The sequence below is a fragment of the Aulonocara sp. 'chitande type north' Nkhata Bay genome, linkage group LG16, assembly GCF_057382095.1.
Source record: "Aulonocara sp. 'chitande type north' Nkhata Bay isolate Kocher_YH1m ecotype deep benthic linkage group LG16, A_spYH_male_GT1.1, whole genome shotgun sequence".
NCBI lineage: Eukaryota > Metazoa > Chordata > Actinopteri > Cichliformes > Cichlidae > Aulonocara > Aulonocara sp. 'chitande type north' Nkhata Bay.
Window position 1 is genome coordinate 29,894,242 of NC_141359.1, and position 27,432 is coordinate 29,921,673.

The 27,432-nt window shown below is 38.1% G+C and overlaps 1 protein-coding gene across 2 annotated transcripts in view; it reads left to right on the plus strand.

Annotated features, from left to right (window-relative positions):
• LOC147311795 (ephrin type-A receptor 6-like) overlaps positions 1–27,432 on the plus strand; it is a 182,440-nt gene that overhangs the window by 80,764 nt on the left and 74,244 nt on the right. For both annotated transcript variants that reach the window (XM_086267658.1, XM_086267657.1), the window contains 2 exons: positions 7,771–7,926; positions 13,321–13,656. In XM_086267658.1, coding sequence (XP_086123784.1) covers positions 7,771–7,926; positions 13,321–13,656 — 492 coding nt within the window. The remainder of the gene's footprint in view (positions 1–7,770; positions 7,927–13,320; positions 13,657–27,432) is intronic.

Sequence of the window (27,432 nt, forward strand, 5' to 3'; positions counted from 1 at the left end):
ACTAATGATCATGATTATCGAAGAAAGGACTTTCAAATTTTATGTATGCAAAATACCTTTAGATTAAGAGGCTTTCTTTGTTCCTTTATTAAGACCTTAGTCATCAGACAGTCCACACAGACGCCTAATGTCTGCCATGGAGACTTTACATTAAAACACATCAACACCCCAGTCATCAGATTTCAGAGAAGTTTAACGTATTATTACTGCGCCATGGTGTCTCCAGCTGTCTGTGTCCGAAACAGAGTATAATCAAGTGCTGTTTTCTCAGCACTTAAACGAAGGTGTGTTTGAGAGGCCTGCTAGTCCTCAACTACAAATCATGACACTCTCTGCTTCAGCTAATGAAGAGAGTGAGTAAGTCTGATGAATAAGAGAGACAGACTGAAACTGAGAAGAGGGCTTTTCATATTATAGTGTTTGAGAGTGTTGTTCTTGATTACATGTGAAACAATTAGACGTGGGTTTCAGAGTGCCACTGCTGCTGCTTTTTTAGGAGGTGTGACTTTTCGTCATCTGCAGTGTTAGTAGGCAATACATATTGTGTTAAAACTAGAAGTACTGTGAGAACACAAGCTGGAGTATGCTCACCCACAGACATGAAGTCTTGTATCATGGTACTGTATCATCTCTATATAACTCAGTATTACTGGCAGGCATTTTTGTTTTGTTTGGAAGTGAGCATGACTATCATATTGCATGACTGTAATTTTCTCCCGATGGAGTGGAATATGATTTGGTATGAAGAAGGAAAATGGGAAGCAGGCACTACTGTTCCACTAGTGTAGATATGTGTGGACAAAATGCATACTCTGTCAGCGCAGAGAATAAGCAATACGGCTTTTTTTTTATATTATTATTATTGTTCCATAGTTTTGGCAGAAGAAACACTGAGGGGAGTAATATTTTTTTATGGGATGAAACTGAAAATAGAGCTCTCCTTCCATTTTTTTGCCCTCATATGCAATAAGTTATGAGCTGCATCTCACTTAACGCCATCATCTCTGCAATGATCTTTCATCCTTTGCATCGCCTCCTCACCACACTGCCTTTGATTTCAAGAGCTGAACTATTCTGCAACATTTGTTGATGTGGTTCTGCAAGTAAATGCTGCAGAATTGTGCTCCTCTTGGAATTGTTCTTCTTCGCTGATCATCGGGAGAGGAACCCACCACCATCGGCTGTACACTGCAAAGACTCACTGAGTTCCTCTAAACCTGACTTTAGTGTTGCAGCACTCAAATTGTCCTAAGATCTTCAACTAAATATTACCACATGCAGACTTTAAGTATAAATATTATTTTCACCTAAAATAAAATGAAATTTGATGAATTCAGCATAACTGAGTGAACGCTACATATAGCCTGCTAAAACAATATTGCATAGCCTATTTCTATTAACAAATAGATAAAATGTACATGAAAACTTGCATAAATAGCATTTTTCTTTAGTGTGGCAGTTGGGTGTAGTTAGATGCCGGCCTTCATATGAGCTAGGCAAAGGCAGACTCTTTCCATTTAACTATAGCCCACTTTTACACGTATACAATAAATTTTAACTACAATTATTGATAATAATTAAATAAGTACAGCAAATTTTGAGATCCTTGTTATTACAAAGTCACTCCATGTCCAAAAACTTACTTGATTACTTTTTATTTGTTGCTTTTATTCATTTAAGAAACACATGAGGAACTAGATCCGCTGAGTACAGGTTTCACTACAAGGTTCGACTACAGAAATCATAATTTAATGAATGACTTTAATGATTTGGCATAAGAGTTGTTTCCTTTCCAAATAATCGAAATGTCCAAATGACTGAATGTGTAACAGCTCCAAAAGTAAGGTCTTCTTTTTTTACAGAATTCAGATCTTACTGCTCATTGAACAACTACTGCATTGTTTCCTTTTTTAAATGAAATGAAGACAAGTGACTATGCAGGCAGTGTTCCATTTGTCCAGACAGCTATAGGGTTCATATTGATGTTTAATTAAAGGAGAACGGTTGTGGACACAAGTATTAAACAAGTAGCAGTGTACAAATCTATACTCTGAATTTCAAGGTCTGATGAAATACATGGTTTTATTTACTTTTCATTTATTTGTTTGTAATTCACTGCCATTTTTTTCTAAAAATCATTTCTTTTCTGAAACTCTTTCTACAACATCTTAAGCTATCAAATATGCTATAAGGACAAGAAACGTTTGTGCCTATAGCAGGTGAATTATGTGAAAGGTATGTTTAGGATCACACAATAAAAACACTTGGGTAAGAGTAAATGGTCCAAAGCTTGGCCTTGGGACGGCCCTATATGTTTTACGTGCCCATGCTCACTGATGTAATTCAGGAGTACTGTACAGGGCTGTTCTCATGTTAAATAAGCCATCTATCAGAACGTGTATTGTTCAGGAGTATTTTAGGTATCTCAATAAACAATAAATACATTTCCAACTACTTTAAAAAATACAAACTACTTAGAAAATGTGTTTTCTAACTAATGAAAGAAGCATGCTGAGCAGACATCCCAGCAATAAAGAGAGACAGCCAGGCAGATGCAGACAGACAGGCCTCCTCTTCAAATATGATCTGCCTGCCAGTTGCTCTGGTGTTGCTGAGGTCCAGTGAACTTACCGAACAATCTACTGCCTCTGTGTCTCAGGGCCCAGATTTGGAGCTCTGAGCCTTGGGCATGAAGATGTTGTGGATGGCTTCCAGATCTCATTAACCTTGGGCTGAAGGTCTAGAATTAGTTTGGAGACCCAAAGGGCAGTCGGTCAGCAGCATCCTATTCTCGCAACCCCCCCCCCCCGCGCGCTAAGCTATATTTACTTGCTTATGAAGTGTACTGTTTGGTCAAATGGAAGAAAATCTTAACACGTTTGTTTTTTTTCTTCTGAAGTATTTTGGGTGAAGATTTCCTGCTTAAGCATCAGCTTAATAAGACATTAAAAGTAAAACATAATTCATAGATATAAGGCATGACACGTATAATTACATATTTTACAAGATTGGGAAATCCACTCCACTGGGTCTGAAAGATGGACATGTACTGAGATGGGTAGGACATGGACTTACATTTTTATGACAGAAAACAAAGTCAGCTCAACAAGCATGTGTGTTAAGGTAGGAAAATAGTAAACTTGTGTAATGTCTGCTAAGTTTCTCGTTTGTTAGATCTGAATGTGCTTTCTCTGAGATTTCAAATATATAGTTTATGTATTTAACATGGGCTTATATCACAGTATTTGCAATACACAACATTCAGATCCATACATACACAAGTATTGGACACTGTTTTAGCAAATATCAATAACTTATATGAAACCCCTATTTTACCGCAATGTAATGAGCAGATGTAAATTTTCATTATGTTCTCTCCTGAGACACTTTAGACAGGAGGTCGGGTTATTACGATTATAGGAGACGCATTGATAGTCTAAACGTAACTTTATTCTTTAGAAATGAGTTTTGAAAATCTATGATAATTTATTTTGTACTGATTTTTAACTGTACTTTTAATATTTGAAATGATAGCGACAACAATATTGCTATAAATCACCTGTATCATTATCAAAACATATAATTGCATTCTTACTGTGTAATATGCGCCTGTTATTCACAGATGTGCACGTGCATTTGTTAGTACAGTTAGTTGTGCTTCCCAGAAAGTAATACCCAGACTTTTATTCTTTTTTTCAGTGTGAAATAGTGGAATTTATACAACCTATGAAACATTTGTAAAAGGGATTCATTGTAGTAACGCACACAGAAACATTACACTCATGCACACTCAGTCTTGCTCGGCTGTCTACTTCCCCTGCTGCTATTTTGTCTTAGTTCTCCTACCTAGTTACCAGAAATTCAGCAGTCTAAAGTACTGACTATGTCAAAAGCCTTTTTTTTTTTTTAAATCTGTGTGTTGCATGTCATGAGGGCAGTATGAGAGGTTTACTGTTTACTGCACTGGTGCTATCACATATACACTTTCATGCTTTTATATAAAGTGGAAATGGGCGTCCTTGACGGATGGATCAGCAGTGGCACTGGACATAATGCAGCTTTTCTTTCTCCGGCCAAAATGTTCACATGTTTTTCACATTTGACCAGCTGTCCAGTTGACTTCGACATGCTGCTCCTGCCACTTCAGCTGTTGCATGTGTTTATGTGTGTTCATCCCAACACATGAATGCTTACGTCCTGGCCACCGGGCATGTCCATCCTCGAGCGACACATGGTCAACCCCTGTACAGTGCCACTGTGGCCTTGGCAAAGAGCCTGGCTGCTCATACTGCAGCAGGAAACTGCGGGGTTCGAAAAGGAACATCCCCTCAGTTCAGCGAAGGTCATAGAGAGGCGTCATTAGGTTGACAGAGTCTAAAGCGGGGTCTTGCAGGGTGGGGGAGTTGACTGACGGTTTTTGACTCAAGGACATGTCAGTATCAGAGGTTAATGATAAAGGCAGCCTTGGTATGCCATAGGGGATGCCACTTATCATATTCATACAGATAGCTTCTGTGTGTTTATTTGCTGCATACGTGTGTGTGTGTGTGTGTGTGTGTGTGTGTGTGTGTGTGTGTGTGTGTGTCAACATTAAATAGAGTTTTGAAGACGAATAACAGTTTGAATAGCTCGACTAAAACAGCTTCAAACTAAATGTAAACCTTTTGTTCTTATTCTCTAAGAGGAATGATGATGAATAAAAAAAGAAAATGTTTCAAATGTAAGGAAGGATAAATTCGATTTAAAAAAATACTCCTTCATTGAACAAAAATGAGACTACGCTAAAAACATTACTATTAGCCCTGGCAGTGTGCGCTGTGTTCCCTGTGTGCGTGTTAACCTCTTTGTCCCTGTCCTAATTGTCCCCATTTGATCGGCACAGTTGTGGTTTCAGGCATTTCCTTGCCCTCCCTACAGCTCCATTTATCACAAGCAGCAATGGAGAGACACAGAGGCTCTCAGTGCTTCAAGGTGAATCCTTTCAAATGGCTCACGTTATGTTACCTTGTTAAATCAATGTGAAAACTAGCAGCAATGGAAGTCTCTCCAGACAAGAGTTTGTGTGTTTCTTTGACATGGAAGTGCTTTGAAGATTGGAAATACTACTATTAAAAGAAAGCTTTAGTGAATCCCTTAGGGCTAAGACTCTCATAAGCCTTTCTATTTCAGCTAGTTGCCTGTGATTTTAAATATTAAAGAAGGGAAGTAACTGTATTGTTTAATTTTTACTACTACATTTATTTAGACTTAAGGTCTTTGCTATCAATCTAACCTGTGCTGGTGGTTTCAAATCCTTCAATTTATTTTAGAAAATGTTTTTTGAAAATGAAAGATTCTGTTTTCTCGCTCCTGTAGCATGAAAATGAGAATTTTCTTGAGCTTCTGGAATAAGTCCAGCAGTTGGTGCTGGATTATAACTAGAGCAGACTCGTTTTACAACAACAACTGTATAGTTGGTATAGCAAATCGCTGGTTTAAGCCATGTCTGCACAGCACATGTCTGATCTAACAGATATGTTCCTTTTTTTATTAATCCATACATACATACCAAACTACTCCGCCCCTAAATGCAAGCCGTATTTTATTTATATCCTTCAAGTCTTTCCCTGAATTTTACAAGCATATCTACAAAATTTCAGCAAGTAGCTTAATTAACTCTAAGTGCTTCCAGAATAGCTTAATATAATGCAAAACAATGTAATTTTATTTTGAAAAGACCTCTGTTCGTTTCACTCCGTTGAGTTTTCCTGACAGACTTTGGTTCATTTCCCACCCCTGTGATTACGTGCTCCGCTCCGATTATTCTCACCTGAGTTCAATCATCCAATCAATCATCACTGTGAGTATGTACACCCCCCCTGCTTCTCTTTGTTCCTTAACAGATTGGCTTTTTACTCACAGCAGTTAAGCTTTCAAGTCATTCCTGTACCTCTTGTTTGGATGTTTTTTCATTAGTTTCCTCATGTGTCACTTCTTGCCTGTTTTTTGTATTTTTTACCTCCCTCATACCTGGAATGTTTGGCACACTCACTGACCTCCTGTGAATGACTCCTTGGCTCACAATAAAGCTTAGCTTTGGGAGGAAAGTTTGTTTGTTTTTTTTGTTTTTTTACATATCTCTAGTGTGCAGTTCTGTGTTGCATTTTAAAAAGTTTTTACTTGTTGGTGTAAATAAATGGCTTATAAAATATTAACACACATTTCATCTGCTCAGTTGCTGTTTATGATATTCTAAATATTTCTTTTTCACTGCATCAGACATTTTGAACTGTCATGGTAGGAAAAAACACTAATTTCACTGCCGACTTAGTTATGGCTCTTTTCTATTGAAAGTTCTGAGTAAGCCCTGACAATGTCAAAGTGAGTCAGCATTAACAATAAGTCAAAAGGAAACAGCTAAATGGAATTCAGGTATTCAGTAATCACACTATTTAAACCCTGTAACAGTGGCATGTCAAAATGCCTTTTGTCAAAAAGACCTATTGGACATGATTTCTTATAATCGTCATAATTTTTTGAAAATTGTTCAAGGCAATGTTAAATGGAGTAAAAGATTTATCAGTAGATATGCTGCTTTGTAGTTTGTACTGCTTAGTCTGCTGTGATATAAGGAACAGTATTTATTTGGAAATGGAAAAAAAATCCTTATGTCTTTCAGAAAAGCCTTAGAAAGTCAGATGAGTTAGAATAAAGACCAACAAAGCCCATATAGGGAGAAGGCTGTGATGGATGTGACTCAGGCGCTGGACTTTGACCTAGTGGACTGAGCTTCTTGAGCCACGTGAAACCAGAAGACAGAGCTGACCTGTCAATAGATGTAGTTTGTTCATTTTCACTTGTGTGTGTGTACATTTATTCATGTTTTAACAGATGCACTTACGTTTAAGAAGAGATTGTGGTTTGAAATAAAATAGGACAATTTTGCAAGACCCTAATTCACCAAAGACACCAGATGTTAAAACTGCAGAGATAAACTGCTCCCTTGTGTTCTGTCTTCACAAATTAAGCCAGTGCTTAACAAAACATATTAACAGTTGTTGTATTCTGTTGTTTCCATGTGTTTTTGGCGGCTAAATATTCAGAAAAGTTTTTGCGCAGCTATCACACATTTATTGGTTTTAGTACAACTGTGGTTCCTTTCTAACTTGAAGACATTTCTGTGTTTTGATTGAAGCCATTGGAAATTCAAAACTAGTTGTGTGACAGGTGATACAACTGACTATTTTCTTTTTTTTTTTCTTTTTTTTTTCTATTTTCTTTCTTTCTTTTGTTTCATCACCTTTCCCTAAGCTTGAACTATTTATTGGGAATTAAATGCGGGCAATAAAACTAACGTTGGTATTATGTTTTGATAATCAATACCCTCGGTTTTAATCCATTTTTGTTATTCCGAAAAGGAAACAAAAACATGGGAATTTTTGTGTTACAAGTGTTGTCAGAGTTAGAGATGATTTCAATGTTTCTTTCTATCTTTGTTTTTGTGGAAAATAAAAAATCATACTTTTTAATACTTTGAGTAAATAATCCTAAACCCAAAGCAGATGGTCTCCCTGTTTCACTGTTTAAATAGAAAACATGAGTTTCATGAATCTATTTAAAGTCTGAATTTCTGATGGATTGCAGCATAAACTGTCTCCCTTCAGGGCCTCTTTCTTTGCATAATATTATCGAGCTATGTGATGTTTGCATGAAATATTTCTACCTGTACGTCTATATGAAGGTCTGGCTGTGCACTTACAGACTGCCACATTGTGTGTCTGTCATCCTCAGCATGTCGTCCAGGCTTCTACAAGGCATATGCTGGAAACATTAAATGTTCAAAGTGCCCTCCGCATAGTTTCAGCTATGGAGAAGCATCTGCTATCTGCCGCTGTGAGAAAGGCTTCTTCAGGGCTGAGAAAGATCCTCCAACTATGGCTTGTACACGTGAGTACACCAGGAAAAAAAAGGGTTTTAAGCACGATCGTCACACCGTGTGCTTTGACAATCAGATTAACACCTTCCGTCTTTAATTTCACAGGCAGATGGCACAAATGTTTATGAGTTAGAAATGAAAATATAAAATGCATTCCAGTGAATTTATTAACAGAACAATGATAACGTTAAAGACTTGAGCTCACTTTACTGCACAACACATTTTAGTCATTCATCTAGAAAGGTGGATGTGATGAAAATCAATCCACTATCTAAAAGATGTGACCAGAGAAATTTGGATGTGTGCAGGTGCACAAACTACATCATGTGACTGAAGGGCAGCCTGGTTTATAGACAATCTGATAATGGCAGGGTAATGTTACAATGACTAGTATATACATAATGCTACAGCAGTGTTTGACGTTCATACAGTATACTTAATTTGAAAAACTGGTAAAAAGAGTAATTTCCTCCCATTGCTAGGAGGTTGCCAGGCACGCGTGGTTCAGCTTTTTTGGGCATAAATTAGTTGTTATTGTTATAAAATTAAAATGATTGGTTGCTTTCATATTGTGTGGTAGGGACATAAACTCTCGGTAGAAAGGTACAGGTAATTTGAGCTTGTTGCTAGGTGATTACCAGGCAGTATGATGGCATCATAATATATTATGCATAATCCAAGTTTTATATAATTAATCCTTTCTGAATATAAATGAGATATTAATTTTGTGAAATAAAAATAACATAATGATTTATGTTATGCTGTAAGTTCATAAAGGTTCATTTTAGTCCATTGTCAGGTGGGTGCTAGGAAACATGCTGACATCATAATTTCTGTTACAGATAAGAACCTTTGGCTGTACCTGTGTGCCATGTTTAGTTGCTCAAGTTCTGACGGTGTAGTGGGAGTTCTTGGATAAAGAAATAAACACACAGACAGAGCTTTTGTATGGTAAATTAAAAAAAAAAAAGAAGAAGAAGAAAGAGGTATTTTAAGGTATTGTGTTTGATTTGGCATTGATGCCCTTTCTGATACAACCCTCCCAGACTTGTGGCTAACACTACTGGGTTTGTAGCTTGTCCAGAATCAAACCCAGGATCTTTTGCATGTTGCTGGAATTGTGTTAACACTATAGCATGGATTCATTTCATATAGTATAATAAGATGACTAAAAAATTAAACTTTTCACAATTGTGAGCTGCTGAAAACATGCTGAAGATGTGCAAAAGCAAGCTGGCTAAAGGCATTACCTCCTACCTTGGACATGAGTCATTAGACATAATAGCCGCATGTATAACTGCAGTGATGTTAGTCAACCTTTTTGATGTGATCAGACTTATGGGAGAACTGACAGCTGTAATCACCATCATCATAAATAGAGAGAGAGAAATAGTCATGTTATCATTTTGTCTGATTAAACTTGAATCAATTCATTGTACATTCACATTAAATATTTCTATACTTGTCTATGCCAGACAGTCTGGTAAGTTATTACTTTGTCTATAGAGCTGGTGGATTACTCCAGTGTTCTCAGAGAATTTGCTGTGGCCGTAAATCCAGTCTCGTCTTTAGGACTTATCTGGTGTGAAACGGAACATTAGAGAGTCTCTGGATGAATTACATGGCTTTTGTTCAGCTGCCTCGTCTTCATTGATGATTCACTGACTGTCATTACGACTTCATATTTGCATTAAATTACAGTTTAACCGGACTAATTCTCCTTTAATTAAAAAGCCATTTAGCTGTCACTGAGATAGACGGGGGCCATGTCTGAGAGCTCTCCAGGGTGGAAGAGTGTATTTGTCTTTTACAGAAAGACAAAGCCAAGTCATTGTGGAGATGCTGTTAGTTTAGATTGTCCTGCAGGATGCAATATTTGCAGGGGAAATCCTCAAAAAGGCTTCAGCTCTTCCTTTGATGTTTTTTTGTCAAATTTTAGGCCCAGATGATTCAATATATACATTTAAACCTGAAAGCATTTCAGTCTGGGGTCTTTTATTTGTCTGACAACTACTTGAAAACTTATCTTACCTGCAGTTACCGACACTTTCCAAGTCCTAAAAGCATGAGCTAATCAAACAAGTGATGAGCTCTAGCTTCTTAAACTCCAAGATCTGAACAAATGACTCCGGTGGCATATTTGTATTTACAGCATTTATTGACTACATTGACAAGGTAAGTTTGATTTGCTCGAAAACAAAAAAGCATATTGTTAAATCTTTACTACTACACTTACTAAAGACAACTAGACACCTTCCTCAGTATACAACGTTGTAATTTAGTGCCTTGTTCAATGGTTTGTCAACTGTTGTTAATTTGTTTTTAACAGTATTTCCACTCCAAGTACAAACACAGCGTAAAAGGGCCTTGTGTGGGAGTGACAAACTTGCAACCTAAGAGGAGTAGGCTGGTGTACCACATCTACTTTTACAATCTGTGAGCTGTGTTTACTCACATAATGCATTTTAATCAGGGGCGTGTAGGCCAAAACATAAACTGTTTGCTTGACGTTGAAGACAATAGAGATTAAAGACCGAGGGCCTTAGAGGAAGACAACGTTAGAGAGGAAGAAAGAGAAGATAGAACAGGAGGGGAAGATAAAGGAGAGGGAAAAGTGTAAAGGCTGGATGGAGTAGACAGTGAAGAGAGAAAGGAAGGAGGTGGTGATACCAATCTCCCCTTAGAATAGGAGTTGATTGATGGCAGTGGGGTTGCTCTGCAGGAGGGGAGGTGGGTGGATTCTCCTCGATGCAGAGAATAGAGAAGGTGAGATAATGGCCGATAGAGGCAGAGAGAGATAAAGGGAGAGAATGGACACACGCTGACAGAAGTGGAGGAGCAGTAGGAGGAGCTTTCCTGTCTGCTGAGATTTTAGCAACGGTGGGGAGAGAGGGATGGTGGAAGAGAGGGAAACATCCCATTGTCCTGGCAGACAGTGAGCTTGGCAGGACGGGAGTGTTCAAATCCCCCAGGCCTTTTAACTCCACCCTGTTGACAGCTGGCTGCCTGCTATTGCACAATGCTTACCCTGACACACAAACACGCGCATCCAGGGAGCACAAGACCTTAGCAAAGTGAAATGTGAGGGAGGTAGTTAGGCTGTTTACTGCACAGGTGAGGATTGCATTATAAGAGTCAGTACAGCAGGACTTTAAGATATGTGTGTGAAACATTTATGAAATAGAAAAACATTTAGTGTTAAGGTTTTAGACGAAACACTAGTTGACGCAAATGCAAAATACTCAGTTTAATACTCAGGTTTGTTTTATCTGCAGAGGTGGATCCTAGATCAGTAGAGTGGATTGACTACAGGAGGCTGACGCTGGAGGAGACGGTGGATAGTGGCAGGCAGGGTGTGTAGCTGGAGGTGGTTGGTAGCTGATGCTGGAGTTTCAGATGGAGAGTGGCGGGCAGAGTCAAAGCCGAGGATAGATTGTAAAAGATCGGGGTTAACTGGTTGCTGGTTGGCACAAACTGGAGGTTGGGAGAACAAAGACAACGTGTAATTAGTTAACTAGAGTTTCAACAAGGAGCCTGAATGCCATCTACTGCAGTAATTTATTTGACAGTCTGGCAAGGGGTGGATGACAAATATATATATACTGTAGGTGGTTGATTGAATAATGACACACGTGTATCATCTGTCTCGGTGGAGAGTCACGCCTCCAGGGATTCACAGGGAGACAAGACATACACAAACAGAGGGACAGAAAAAAAGGAAAGGGAGTGAGGGAAACACAAGGCAATAGAAAGCCAGTACTAAAAGCATGAGAGGACTATGACATTCAGAGCATTCTTTCACCTGCTTTTGACCTCAGATGGCAGTTTTGGGTGATGTTTCTTATACAGGTATAGGAAGACATTCTAACTCTGGTGTGCACAACTTACATTTGGTTCTTACTATCGAAATAGTACAATGCACAGCTTGGCTACTTGGAAGGACTGCATGATTGAATTAACTATTTCCAAATTCAGACACATAATAAGATTTAGGTGATTGCACCTGCAGCATCATTGTTAAACATAGCACCATATCAGGACTGGTGATAGAATGCAGTCTCTAGTGTCTAGACTGCAGCTGATGGAAACTCTGTTTGCCTGTATAACTTGGTTGGGTGGTGTGAAATTGTGTGACTATGGGTCTGAAACACAAAATGAAAGAATTGCAGATATATTAGCAACAGTTTGTCTAAAAGATATAATTAAAAGAAAGCACGCTCAAAAATTATTTGGCAGAAACAGTGATATTAGAATTGTGTATGTAGGGACATAAACTAACTGCTGGGCACGTAAGCCCTTTATTTAATAAACCTGATTATTCTGCTGTAGACTAACAATGAATTTTGTTATTTAATTTAATCTTGATATAGTAAACTGTGAGATTTTATAATTAAACACAGCAAACATCAGCTAAACATATCTTGGTTGTGCTTTCTACTAATAATAATATGGAAAAATGTGGTAACAGTCATGTACTAATGGTGGAAACATGTCATTAATATGGAAATAGCAAGTTATTACCAGCTTAATATCAAAGTAATAACAAAGTATTATCTTACATATATATGATATAGGTATAATAATGAGGAACAAAAAACATATGCCTATGAGGCAGTACCAATTCATAATATTATAATATAGTATTAGAAGTCAAACAAACTGGATCAAAGTTGTATTTTACAACAGAATCAATGTAAATATGTAATATTTTATATAAAGTTTATATAAAGTGTGTGTGTGTGTGTGTGTGTGTGTGTGTGTGTGTGTGTGTGTGTGTGTGTGTGTGTGTGTGTGTGTATATATATATATTGTTATAAACACCTAGTAATATGATAGTAATATTTATGTATTTACATTTTTATATACTGACTTGTGGTAGTATCCACTTGACAATAAGGTAATCTTAGCTGATGCTTTAATGCTATAATATAATGCTATAATTAATCCAACCCTATGCCTTCAGCATTCCTCTCTGTTAAACGGTAACAATATAAATCCTATTTTGATGCTGTGGATTATTAACTGTAAAAACCTGAAGAACTTTATTGTAGTCTAAGAAGTTTGGAAAGAAATTGACTAGACTTCTTTAAGTTGTCTTCTTTAAGAAGTCCAGTCACGTTTCTTTCCATGACCTGGATGAGTAGGAACCTACACAGATAACTTTCTTTGTAATAACCAGGAATCAGGCCTGCAAGGTGCAAAATCCCCTCTAACTCTAATTCCAAACTTTAAGTTATGTGAGGATCACCAGGAAACAACTGTGGTTAAATTCCTGCTTGTTTCCACATTATTATGCTACTCTTACAACACTATTACTGAGCTGTAACAGAAAGTGCTACCCATGTTTCATTTGAAATATAATCTTAAATTCTTTTATCAGTTTATCAGTTTTTGCTCTTTTGTAGGCCCTCCATCCCGTCCACGAAATCTGATGTTTAACCTGAACGACACCTGCCTGCTGCTGGAGTGGTCGCCCCCTAGCGACACAGGAGGTCGCAGGGACCTAACCTACAACGTCCAGTGTAAACGTTGCGGCCCAGAGCCCGACCACTGCCAGCTGTGTGAAGACGAGCTTCGCTTCTTGCCAGGACCGTTAGGCCTGACCAACGCCACTGTCACTGTCGTGGATTTTTCCGCACACGCCAACTACACCTTTGAGATCGAGTCGCTTAATGGTGTGTCAGACATGAGCTCGTTCCCTCGACAGGTGGCCATCATCACCGTCAGCACTGATCAGGGTGGTGAGTACTATTATTTTCATTGAGTGTGTTACTTAAGCACAAGTCCTATAAAATGTAGGATTCTGCTTTGCTGGTTAAAAAATACATAAAGATAACTAAGATAAATTTAATCTTTCCTAATATACCTAATCATATCAGCAGAAAAAGTTTATGATAACATGAAAACTTCTTGGTATTTTCACACTACCTTACACCTCAAGTTGTTCCCAAATACATTGTGCAGGACTCTGTGTATGCGTAAGATTATAAATGAAATCTGCAGTGATAATCTAATTAGCAACAAATTAATCACCTCCTCTGTGCGGCTTTATGTGGTTAGAAATGTATTGGTTCTCCCCAGTATCATGCTACATGTGTTAACTCAATAACTCAAAGATTAACCTGATTTTTGTGAAAATTTTCAGTAGTTAAACTATGAGTAAGTGAAAAACTCATTAGTTTTTGGCAGAAGTATAATCGCCGTAAGACAAGAATATTTCATGTTTGTTTTCATAACTTTTGACGCCCAGAGGATTTGTTCATTTAAAAGGTATTTATGGAACTGTGAGGAGATCATCCCCTGTTTTTAAAGGTACTCCGTGACCTCTACCAGCATTATAGCGCAATACTTGTATGACTGGTTTGCTGTTGATAAATCCACATGACTCTGTGCTAGTGGCTGCCAATGGCTTCTTGCCATCTTATCCTACTTAACGGTAGAAGTAATGTACCAAACATGTACCGATATGCCAGCAAAGGCAGGAAAGAACAAAATTAGCTCTGGAAATGTGTTTACGTTGTAATATAAACAGCTTTTTGTTTGTCTACTCGTCATGGCTCTTTTTTTTTCAACCCTAATGCAAATGTCACCGACAGTGTTTTTTCCAGGAAAGGATTTTCATTAGTTTAAGGTTATTCCTATTATAATTTGCAAATCTTCAATACTGAATACTGTATGTGATTGAACGTGAGTCGTATTTCAGAGAAACCTCCGCTCACAGTTTGATGGCATTTCATTAATAGAAGGTAAAATAATTTAACATGGGGCAAAATCATTGGTTACGACTGTTCCTCACAGAGTTTCTCACTCCATCTTTGAGCTTTGAGATTTTGCCACAGAACAAAATCTGAAAAATTATATATTCCAATATGCCAATCAGAATGATTATGTACTGTGGAGCTGTGATCAAGAAGGTTTGTTCTGAGTACACAGCTTTAGAACAGTCATTAGTTTATTGTGTTACTGGGGCCTTGTTAGAGATTTGTGAGAATGGCCTTGTGAAAGTTAATATTCAATACTTTGATCATTTGTTGCTTTTTGATGCAGTTAGTAAGGTGAGACAGGCCTGGCGTTATGACAGTAAGGTAATTGTCCTTCTAATATTTGTAGGTTTGCACCCTCAAACACTGCTGTAAATGATGGCAGAGGTCCAAGTTGTTATTGTATTTACCTGTTTTCCCCAAATAAAGGGGCTGAAAGGCCCATTATATCTTTGGGACATCCTCTGGTGTATAGCATGCTTATGCTTTTAATTTTTGATTTGCAAACACTGTGTTTTCTGTTTTCTGCCTCCTCCCTTGACTATTTTCCTCACCCTGTTTTGTCTTGATGGTTGTTTCCTTCTCTCCCTCCGGTTTCCTATATTCAAGCATGCTTGTTTTTTGCTTCTTTGTTCTCTCCTCTTTCTTTCTCTCCTTCCCTCCTTTCTGCCGCTGCTAAGGGAGGCTGGGAGAAATACATTTTCTCATAGAGCCAAAACACATTAAATGCATTATTCTGTGTCACTGGGGACAACTCTATCCTTTACCGGCACCTCAATGTTACACGCAGCCTTTTTATTTCATTAAGATGCCCAGTTTAGCATATAGTTGTGGCAGGTCCCTGGGGTGTGCACAAGACCTATTTCAACACTAACGTACACAGCTGCAGCTATTTAAAATGCTCAAGGGAAAAGGTAGATTTATGGCCCTCGGCCACTGATAAGCAGAGTGATGATGTATTTTACCACTATCTCCTTGACAGAAACTAGAGTTTGGTCAGAGAGTCAATAGTCTGTGTCATTTATTTTAATGGTAAACATGGTTATTGATTACATTGGTAGTTGTAGTTTTAATACCACAGTGTCCCATCCAACCCACGGATGCAGCAGGTGTCATGTTATCAGTAACACCAAGTAATGAATGGACAAATCTTTCCAACTTTGTTTTTCGGATATAAGCTCATAAGCTCATATAAGCAGATCAGTACTACCGGATGAAAGTAATAAACCTCAGGTTTACTTGAGGCATATGACCAATGCTGGGGAATGGAGTAGTGTTTTCATAATGTTGGTTCTCCCTCTGTGCTTGCCACTGTTGGACAAGCCTGTTTAGACCCACTGGAAAAACGTGTACTCAACATCGTATGTACATAAACTGTTTCCCCAGATGCCAAAGAATACAACAGACTGCTCTGGGATTCAACAGGTTTGTTCTTGTATTAGTGTCACATACAGTGTTTGATTGTCTGATTCCTGGTTAAGTTTAGCCAAAATGATTGCTGTTTTGTTTTGCTTGGGTTTGTTTTTTTTTCTAATTATTAAAGATTGCTTTAAAGGTTTTAATTTTATGATCTTTATACTGTTTGTATGACTTTTAAGTATCTAGAACTGTGAGTAAAAGGAGAGTAGACATTTTCATCATTTTCATACTTGCATACCAGAAGGTGTAATATCTTCTTTTCACACCTCAGCAAGAATAGAAGTGATGCAAGATGATTCATGAGCACAATTGCACAAAGCAATAGCCCACACACTGCCTAAGATTATTCTTAGATTATTCTTGCATCGTTTTTTAATATTTTTAAAAAGAAAGTTTGAAATCTATATTTTACTGTAATGCTGAATAGGTTTAACCCTTTAAGACCTACCATAGAACCAAGTCCGCCAGAGTTATCTTTATATTTTTACATGCTATAGTGTCATTTTTGGGAGCATTTTAAGTTGCTATACATCAATATAACTGTTATAGCCCAAATTTTAATAATATGTATGCATCAAGTCTAATTACATAAATTGCAACAAAGTGCAATAAACTAAAAAAAAATTGAAAATCGTTTTTGTTTTTTTACATATATGTCTAGTTAGAGAAATTTAAGAGGTTTGTCCGTCAAAACTGTAAATACAAAAAAGTTGCACAAAATAGTTTCTAACAACAGGAAATTTATTTTGAGTGTCTTCATAGTTTTATTTTTGAGATACACCAATTTTTATGTCCTGAAGGAAAAACGAAAATAAATATTATAATGCAAATTTGCAAAAAAGACAGCATGTGCATCAAAATAAACTATTTCCAGCAGTGCAATTTGAGTTCTAAGCATCCCAGAAACTATTCAGAAAGGCATGAAGTCAAACATGACTTTTTAAAAACACCAGTACAGGCTTATAAGGCCCCAAAGGTAAAAAAAATAAATAAAAAATACATTTTCCGCGAAAATGACGTCACGTCCGGTTTCGGCCAGGTAATGGTGGACACACGATAGCTCGCACTGATGTCTATTCCAACATGTGCTTTTTATGCTGTTTTTGCAAAGCCATATGTGGAAGGAAACCGTGACCCAGGACAAGCTGATGGCATAAGATGTAAGTACAACTCCTCCGGTTACATGTGCCCAAAAAAAAAATCATTGTGCTAGCTTACCTGGTTCCGGTTCTACAGCGATTTAAAAATAGCTATGCAAAACGGAGCGTGCCCGTCCCGACCGGTTTTAAAGGGTTATGGATGTTAAATACATTTTTTGTTTGTTTTTGTTTTGTTTTTTAAAAATATCTTAGAAAATTGAAACCACTCATGCAAACAATATGTTTGACCAAATATTTAGATATATCATTGGTTCCAATTGATAAATAAATGCCCTGGAAAAGTTATCTAAAATGATTTGGCCTAATCCTCAATTTAGTTTCTCAAACTGAATCCAAAAAAATGTGCATTTGTAGATACTCGCTGAAGCAAAGTAAGGGGATTTCTTACATTTAAAATACAATTTCCTTAAAGATAATGTGATTGTGGTGCAATAGTTGGTGGTTAGAATATTGAGAAGGGACTAGGTAATGTATCTATTCTTATACTTCCACACTATTGCTTCAATTTAGTGAAAAGGACAGTAATACTTGGTCTTTTTGTCATGTTTACATGAAGATTCCTTTCAAAATCTATCATCTAAATCATCTAAAACTGATATCTCTGCACTTGTAGTACAAGAATACTCAGTAATTACAAGAAATTCCTCAACTAAGGCGATGCACTGTGAAACCAAGTGTTACATTTGTGGAGCCTTTAAATAGAAGGGCCCTTAGTATTTGATTTCTTCTGCACATAAGTTATGCTGCTTTTTTTGAACCAAAGAACATGTGTCCAGTGTTTACCGTATGCCATACACAGAGAAGACCTACATTAGGACACCTGAAGAGAAATTGGGTTAATCTGCAAGGCACGTTGATTAAGACTGGCAATTATCTCAAAGTCAGCAATGGAAAAACTGCAGAGGCTTTTGACAAAGTTGAAAGAGTGCACACGGTCAGCGTATGCATTCAAGTTGAAAGATAACCATACCTTCTTAAGAATATGAAAAGTTGCAAGCGGCAGTGATATGCATACATGCTTTTGCACATATGCTTCCCCTGACTCATCCACCTAAACCTCAGTGTGATGGGCTTGTTTGGAAAGGTGCACAGAAAATTCCAACACCATTAGCATAGAGTTGCCATCAGCAGAATTGAGCGAGCCATGTAAATTTCTGTGTGTTGTGGGGAATATCAAGAGTCCGCTGTAATAATTTACTCTGGCCATAAATAGATTAGACTTTGTCATTAAAATGCTGATGGCCGTTTTGGTAAATGCCTTGTGCCAGTGAAGTTAGTGTATGATTTGTTGTGCTTATGAGGAGCTGCTTTGCGAAAACGCGCACACAGACTCACACATACACATGCACAATGGCATAAATACATTTAAATACTGTACACATGTGGGAGGGAAATGGAGAAACTATATAGGCCTATGATAATTTCCTGTCAGGCTTAGCCTTTTCAATATTTAGTAAATGATTTAGTGAAGCTAATCTGATATATGCACTCCCATAAGTCTTTGTAACTCACACACAGGCACTGGAGAATCTTGGAAAATTACAACTACCTTTCAAAAAAAACTCAGAGAAATGTATCAAATTTAAATAAAAGAAGAACACAATGATTTACAAATAATGTAAAGCGTTTCGTTTAAATACAAAAAGATAATTTAAAGGTTATTTTTCATTGAAAATGTTATGAAAAATAACAAAAAAATATGGATTTGTTTTTAATGAACACTTCTTTTAAATTTGGAACAACAATTTTGAAAAAGACTGGAAGGAAGGTTTTCCGTCCCAAAAGTTTTTCACTAGTAAATATGAGGCAGGAATTCTGTAAAAGACTGCTTGAACAAGGAGCCTAACCATTCACAGATAATGTTTCTCAATATAAAATGAGAAGGATTAGAATTTGGAAATTTCATCATGTATAGTACATTTATTATATTATATATATTATAGTACATAATAAATTTAAATGATTCACACACAAACTGATATTAAATTGCTATAATCTCAGCCAGCAGTCCCCAAAATAGTTTTTGCAGTGCATACTACTGTATGGGCCATTGTCAGTACTCACAGCTCAGTACAAGTTAAAAGTCTTTGAGTCACACAAACACAGACACACACAGAAGCAAATAATCACTGCCTTCTCTGTGCTTCTTTAAAGCATGATAAAGCATGAGCTTGTTAAAGATGAACTGAGGCAAGATGAAAAAGACTGTCAAGTGGTCTGATAAATTAAAAATTGAAATCATCAAATCATCAAAAAAAAAAAAAAAAAATTGAAATCATGAATGCTGCATTTGTTAGGCTAGAAAAAGTAGGGGAAGGCCAAACACATTTTAAAAATAGAAATACATGCATCATAACTATTGAACAATATATATCAGTCTTTAAGTGTTCTGCCATCGAGAGAAAGTCTTTGGTCAGCAAGACCAAAACAACATTCTGTCTGTGTTACAGTGACAAAACGTTTAAAAGGTCATGGTGCTAAAGTCTGTGTCTGTCTAATTATCAAAAAAAATAAGACAAAGGAGTTTGAGCAGCTGAAAAGAAAAAAACTGCCTTAAAACTGCATAGTTCCCAACACTGTGCAGCAAATTGGTAAATGTGCCTCTTAAAGTGAGTGCAAAGTTCAAATTAAGTATATTAAAATACAAACAGACTACAAATCAGACTACAAACATTTGACATGCTCTCTACATTTGACATGTTGTAATACTTTCCTTTTCCTTCCATTTTTAGGGAGAGGTTGTAAAGCACATAAGGATTAAGAGCAGGAGAAGGACAAGGCCTGTCTGGAAAATAACAATCTGAAGTCTGAAGAAATTATAGGAACATTTATGGTTCTTTATGTCCACATGAGGACAATATTACTCCTGTGACCTCAGTGCCTTAATGGTTTATAGTCAGCATAATTACAGAAAAAAAATCACATCCAAAAGTATCCATCAGTAAACTTGGTCAACTCCCACATAAAGACCTCACAAAGTGGGTGACTGGGTCAAAAGGAAAGGTGAAAAGAGCAAGAAGGTAGAGGACATGTAAAGCTGGGGGAGGATGTAGAGGTTAAGTGAGAGTAGTGAAATCAGGCGCTAAGTCTGTGAGGTAAGTCTGAGAGAGGGGAAAAGGTGTTATGAATGTGGAAAGCAGGAAAAGAGTGGTTTGAAGACAAATGAAGTGACACATAATAGGAAGAGGATGAAAGAAGATGAAAATGAAAAGCAGGGTGTGAGAAGATGATTGAGTGAGGAGAGGATCGAAAGAGCAAAAAAGGGGGTGGCAAAATGAAGAAGAGGGTAAATTAGCTGACGAGAAATGTGGCCAGAGGATAAAGAAAGTGCAAGGAAGAGACTGAGACACAGACACACTCTAAGTGCACTTGTGTTTCTAGATGTGTTTTTTTAAAACCTATAAAAAAGAAAAGAAAAAACACTTCAGTGGCCGTGGCAACCATTGCAATTTATTTGACAAGTTATTTTTGTGACAAATGCTTTCAATAAGGAATGTGGTAACTTCTATACGGCTTGGTCTGAAGCTCATTTGTGTAGATTTACTGAATACTGAGAATTTCTGTTTTAACTTGGACATAAAATCGAATTTGCCATAAAACCTAATGTGGCAGAAATAGGTGTTATGGGACATGTTGAAGATGGTTTTATTGAAGGAATCCAACTGTAGCTGATTTCTGACATTCAGTCATGTGGTTCATGAGTTACATTCACAAGCATACCAACTTGGACCTATTGGTAGCATTACAGTGTATTATGCTCTTCCTCTGTCTATGATTTCTCTCAACTTAAACACTCATAAAATCAGTTACAGTTACAAGATTCTGCTAATTTCATGGGGGTTTATATATTCCATTATGGAGTGGATTCTGCTTTTGCAGATGCACCATCAACTCATCCATTTTCTACCACTTATCTGGGTCTGGGTCAGGGGGCAGCAGTCTAAGCAGAGAAGCACAGAGCTCTCTCTTATTCCCAAGCTACCCGAGACACATAATATATCCAGTGTGTCCTGGGTCAGGCTCCAGGTTCTCCTCCCAGTATAAAATGAATGAAATACCTCAGCGAGGTGGAGTACCTTGAGCCACCTCAACTCATTCCTTTTGATGCAAGACACCTGTGTGTTACTCTTAGCACTTTCTTGATGACTGAGTTCTTTTCCCAGCTCTAAGGCTAAGCTCAGACACCCTTCAGAGGAAGCTAATTGCCACCACTCAATCCTTGATCTTATTCTTGTAGTCACTAGTAGGGTAGGAATGAAGATTGACCAGTAATTATAAATCTTTGCCTTCACACCCATGCCTCTCTTCATTACAGCAGGTCAGTACAGTGGCTTTATCACTAAAGATGCTGGACCAATCTGTTTGCTAGTTCATCCACTACACTCACTCCACTCATTAGCAATATATTAGCATTAGCTGATACTTGAAGTCCTCAAGCTGGAACAGTAACTCCTCCCATCCCCAAGCAGGGGAGACAATTCCATGCTGGATACGTATCTAACACACGTATTTTAGTGATACTGGAAGTTACTACCATACATAACAACAAAAATTAAAATAAAGACCAATGTAAACAGTGTGAAGGTCACTTCAACCACTCAGGGTGAGCACTGAACCTGGTCTGAACGTGACTGCTAAAAAGCAGCACTGCTCAGAGAGTTTTATTAAAAATTGGAAGCTCAGTTCTGTGAGCTTCAATATCACTTAGCAAGTTACCTTGCAAGTTTAGTTATATTTATTACAAATGTGAATAAAGATTCCATTAATTATGAGCAGTTGAGGTGTTCAACATTGTTTAATTCCTGTTTCTGTGGAAATGTGGCTTTGCAAATATCATAGGTGTATTTGTAAACTATTGTGCTTTTGTCTGCACGGTAAATAGATGAGGGATTACAGAATTCATAGCTGATTTTTGTGATTTAAACCACGGAAGTGAGAGGGAGTGGACAGGTGGATGAATGCAAACAAAAGCAAAGGATGAAGAAGAGGACAAGAAGGAAATGGCCTAGAAACAGGAGAGTTTGTTTAATCACAGGAAGCAGCTGCGTAATTGTGTATGTCACCGAAAGCAATCAGAGACAGATCAGATTCTCAGTTGCGGTGACGCATCAGAGCTTTCTTACAGCAACTTGATAGAGTCTAATCAGGCAATCTTTTGTAGATGAAAAGCTGGTGGGCACAGCTAACAATTTCAGATCTGCATGGTGATATGCGATAACAGAAGAGCTTGGAAGAGGAGAGCTGTTCATTGACTTGGTACTGACTGAGTGTGTCCACATCATCGACATACTGTGCATCTGTGAAAACAAAGTTGACACAATGGTGTGTCTGACGGTGTAGAGATCCTAAATTGTCCATGACGTCAAGATTAATGTTCTATTTTATTTGATGTGATTATCATTTCATAACTGAACGAATCCTGGGTTGTCCATCACTTGGATCTCTAGCTCAATTTCTATAGGCCTAGTTAATCACATGCTTATGCCAACACTGTGTACAACATGGGCCTGAATTTATATTACGATATGGTTAACATACAACTGTACTACATCATACACATATATGAATTCAAGATTGAGAGATCATTTGAAAGAACTGAACATGATTTATTGAGATAGAGAAATTAATGTATTTGGCGATTAGACTCCGATGACTCAACATGGAAGAACAGAATCCCACTGGTGACGGGGTTTAGGCAGGACCCGAAGTCTAGACACTGGTGGTGAAGATGGAGACTGAGGCTTGGATGTCGTTACGACTGAGGTGTCTGTGAGGTGGAGATGGGGATGAGGTGTTTTGCACCAATGAGAGTCCGTAAGAGAGAATGACAGAGAGCACAGATTTAAATTGCGCACGGTGAGGCTGATTGGCCCAAAGAAAGCAGGCAAGAAGATGATTAGACTAAAATACTGATGACAGTATTGAAACTGACAGCCTGGGAAAACAGTAGGAATGTAGAGAACAGAAAAGCAAAATAACATCCAGGAAAGCAGACAGATGACTGATTACAGATCTTCCTTATTTAACTTACACATAGGCTTCATTGAATGGTGTGCAGAATTGACTGTGGCCGTTAAATGTTAATAGAATTACGATTCCATGATCTATCTCTCATAAGTTATTTGAATCAGACACAATTTGCATTCTAGCTGCTGCAGATTCTCAATGAGTCGGTGAGTGTGTGGATGGTAAAACTGAATTACAGTAAGCCTCTTTGCTTTAGGCATGCAATACATTACCATTAAATACAGGAACTATGAAAACAGATGCAACTTTTTTAAAAAGTACAACTTAATTCCACAGGACTAAACTAAACTAAACTCTAAAGAAGCTGGTCTGTCAGATTTTGACTGTGTTAGAGCTTAAATTAATTGGACTGCTCCGATGGTGGATGCTTGGAGATGGAGAAAGGCTCAACCCTCATTTTAGAAAGACTTTTTCAACTCGTGGGCTTTTATGATGTCATATGGAGGCAATATCTTTAATATGGTCTTAGGTACACGATTCCAGCTTTGAGCACAGCAGTTTCACTCCCCTGCTGTTTGACCCTTCGGTTTGCACGGGGCAGCCAGTCTGAAGAAAGTTGGTTTAAAGGGCGGACGGCTTTTAAGTGAGAGGAGCTAAAATGGCTAGTTTCAGACAGAGGGGCTGAACCAAGGCCTTATAATTAATAAGTAAGGATTAGTTAAAAATGTGAATAATGCAAATCTAGTACAGCCCTGGAATAAAAATATAAACACTGGAAAGGAGCTTAATGTACTCCATTTAAAATGTAAAAGGCTGGCCCTAAACCAAATCTTTTTATAATGGGCCAAAACCTCAGAGGGCCATTAAATGTACAAAATAATTTTAAGATAAATTCTGAATGCAGTAGAGAGTGAGAGTATGATGATAACATTTGCTCTAATGAGTTTCAGGTTTGTTTCCCCTTACATTTGTTTCCTGCAATTACATGGACTCCATTAGAGAGCAGTACAAAAACTGTTACACATACTAACTTTTGATAGAGTCATAGCTTGTATGCCAATAATGTGATTTCTGTTATTTTGAAAACTGTCCACTGCTAATCCTTTTTTTTTTTTTTTGGGGGGGGGGGGGGGGGTGAATAGTTCGCAGTCATGGGGCAGTACCTGAATCCCTGCACTACAGAACCTTTATTACCGTCCCTATTAATTTGTCATGATTTCTTTTATAAGCAGTGGGACTATAAACACATTCAAATGAGATCTTTTTGCAGATATACAATACCTCTGAGGCAAAATGATTAACTCGGTTATATGAGCAGCATTTCTTTTTTCACCCTCTCTCTTTGGGCTTAATGTGTTTTTTACTATAATGTCTGTAAACAGTGATTCAGCTGCATGTATAGCCTAATCTAAATACATTCTCCATTCTGATTTGCCTTGCCAATTGTTTTCCACTTTTCTTGTTCCCTTTAGCCTTGAGACAGTTTTGTACAGATATATACACAACCGTGTCTACACACAGACACATTTTAAGATGTGCTTAAAAGAAAAAAGTCAAACAAAACAGAAAACACTGAATCACATTGAAATTCTAAGCTTTTGCTCTCAAATACCCCCATAATCATAAAAATCTATTGTAATCATGTACACAGAAATGTCCACGTCAGGGTCTGCATGCCCTCTGTCATGCCCAGTCCAGCGTCAATGTCGTTATGCAGCTTTGGCTCAAAAGTCTGTGTTAAGCTCCTGGCCTTCTCAGCCACCGTACCCCTCCCAGGCAGCCCTCTTCTGGCATCGCGCCACACTAACTAACTATGACAAATTAGCCGCACACTTAATTACTAGCCTGGGAAAATCACAATGATGTTTATTAGGCGCGGCATCATAAAGCGGTGTGTCCGTGCCCCTAGACCAAAGCGCTATACCAGAGAAACACTAATAATAACAACAGCCATACAAATTGGCTGAGTGGAATGACCGGGGCCCTCGAGGCGGCTGCTGGGGTGGGGTGAGGAAGAAGGTGACTTTTCGCTGGATGAATCAATACTGTCCTCTACTGTGCTGCCATACTGAGGTCTAGCTACCACTCTAGCCTGACATCGCTGACATCGACTCTGTATGTGTGCGTGTCAGAGAGGTAGATTTAGCTGAGATCCTTTCTCCATTATGATTTAATAGGAAAAAGCATGACCTGATGAAAAATGCTGAATATATTGCATTACAGGAGAAGCTTTATATTCTCCCTTGACATCCAGGGGGCAGGGGTATGCTGGGGTCCTCTGCCTGAGGACCGTCTGAGTATGTGTGTAGGTGTGTGTGCATATGTGAATAGGGGTGTTTGTCAGCATGAGAGACCACATTTGGGCTAGTGACACTGGCCTTGTGGAGAAAGAGCAGTCGTAAATAGAAACTCTGCACTTGCCGGCTTATTAACAGTTGATTTATCTGCCTCTCTGCAAGAAATGCGCACCCTTGGCACCCGAGCCCAAGGGCCCCAATTACCTGATGTCGTGTGTATGTGATGGTGTTTCAAGGGAATGTTTAGTGGCGTCGTGTCACGGATGTCGTGCGTGTGCGTGTGCCCCTGTGTTGCTATATACGTCAGTGCCAGGGTCATCTTCATCATCACTCTTTCTTGTGGAGGCACTCACACATTCACACACAGTCTTTATGCCTCCTGTGGTGGGAGATACAAGAGGGAATAATGGGCTGGGATAAATTTATTCGACAGCTCTGTCTCCTCTGTGATTTATCAGAGTATTTACTCTGCTGATGTACCGTTATCATTCTCTTTTTGCTCTTCTTTTGCGCTCCCCCACATCTTTCTCACCCTCCCATAGTATCACTTGTGTATATTTAACTTGTGTGTTCATCACAATAAATACTGACATCACATGCTACTATAAGGCAGCTGTATGGCACTGATTTAATGCATGAATGCTGAAGTTTATTGTCCTTTTCATTTAGTCATAAAGTTTGTCTCTTTTGTTTCCTCTCAGAGATATGTTTCCTCTACAAACCTGTCAGACAAATGTCGCGCTGATCGAATTCGATTTTATTTTTATTTCCTTGTCTGGTTTTCTCTTTTTTTTTCCTATAAGTTTGGGGAGTGTTCATCATCCAGTCATCATTACAGTATCCATACAGTTTCCATGATAGGCTCCTGTGGCTCAGGAGGTAGAGCGGGTTGTCTGCTAATCAGAAGGGCAATGTGTTGCTCTCCAGCTCATCGGCTCTGCTTGATGAAGTATCCTTGGGCAAGATGTTGAACCCTGAGTTGCCCCCGATACTTCCATATGAGTGTGCATGCAAATGTTATAGGGGGCACTTAGGTATAGAAAAAGGTGCCTGATTTAATGTGTGAGTCTTGTAGTAGAAAGCACTTTGCATGTTCTTTTAGGGTGTAGTCTGTGTACTTTAAATATCACAAAAATATTGGTTAAAATGCAGAAAAGATCCTTGCAAAAATGCATTTCTGCATTTTTTTTCTATAGCTGTTCATGTAACTAACTGGTTCTTTCACTACTCTTTAGTCCTTATAGTGCAGCTCAGCATCAGCAGAACGTTTGGATAATAAATGGATCAGATGCATGTACAGTCAGGTCCATAAATATTGGGACATCGACACAATTCTAACATTTTTGGCTCTATACACCACCACAATGGATTCCAAATGAAACGAACAAGATATGCTTTAACTGCAGACTGTCAGCTTTTATTTGAGGGTATTTACATCCAAATCAGGTGAACGGTGTAGGAATTACAACAGTTTGCAAATGTGCCTCCCACTTCCCCAAGGGACCAAAAGTAATGGGACAGAATAAGAACCATAAATCAAACATTCATTTTTTAATACTTGGTTGCAAATCCTTTGCAGTCAATCACAGCCTGAAGTCTGGAACACTAAGGCATCACCAGAAGCCGGTTTCATCCCTGGTGATGCTCTGCCAGGCCTCTACTGCAACAGTTTTCAGTTCCTGCTTGTTCTTGGGGCATTTTCCCTTCAGTTTTGTCTTCAGCAAGTGAAATGCATGCTCAACTGGATTCAGGTCAGGTGATTTATTGCAAAACAGTCCACTTCTTCTCTTCAAAATCTCTTTGGTTGCTTTTGCAGTATGCTTTGTGTCGTTGTCCATCGGTTTTGAAGTTTTGAAGCATTTGTCTGAATATGAGCAGATAATATTGCCCCTAACACTTCAGAATTCATCGTG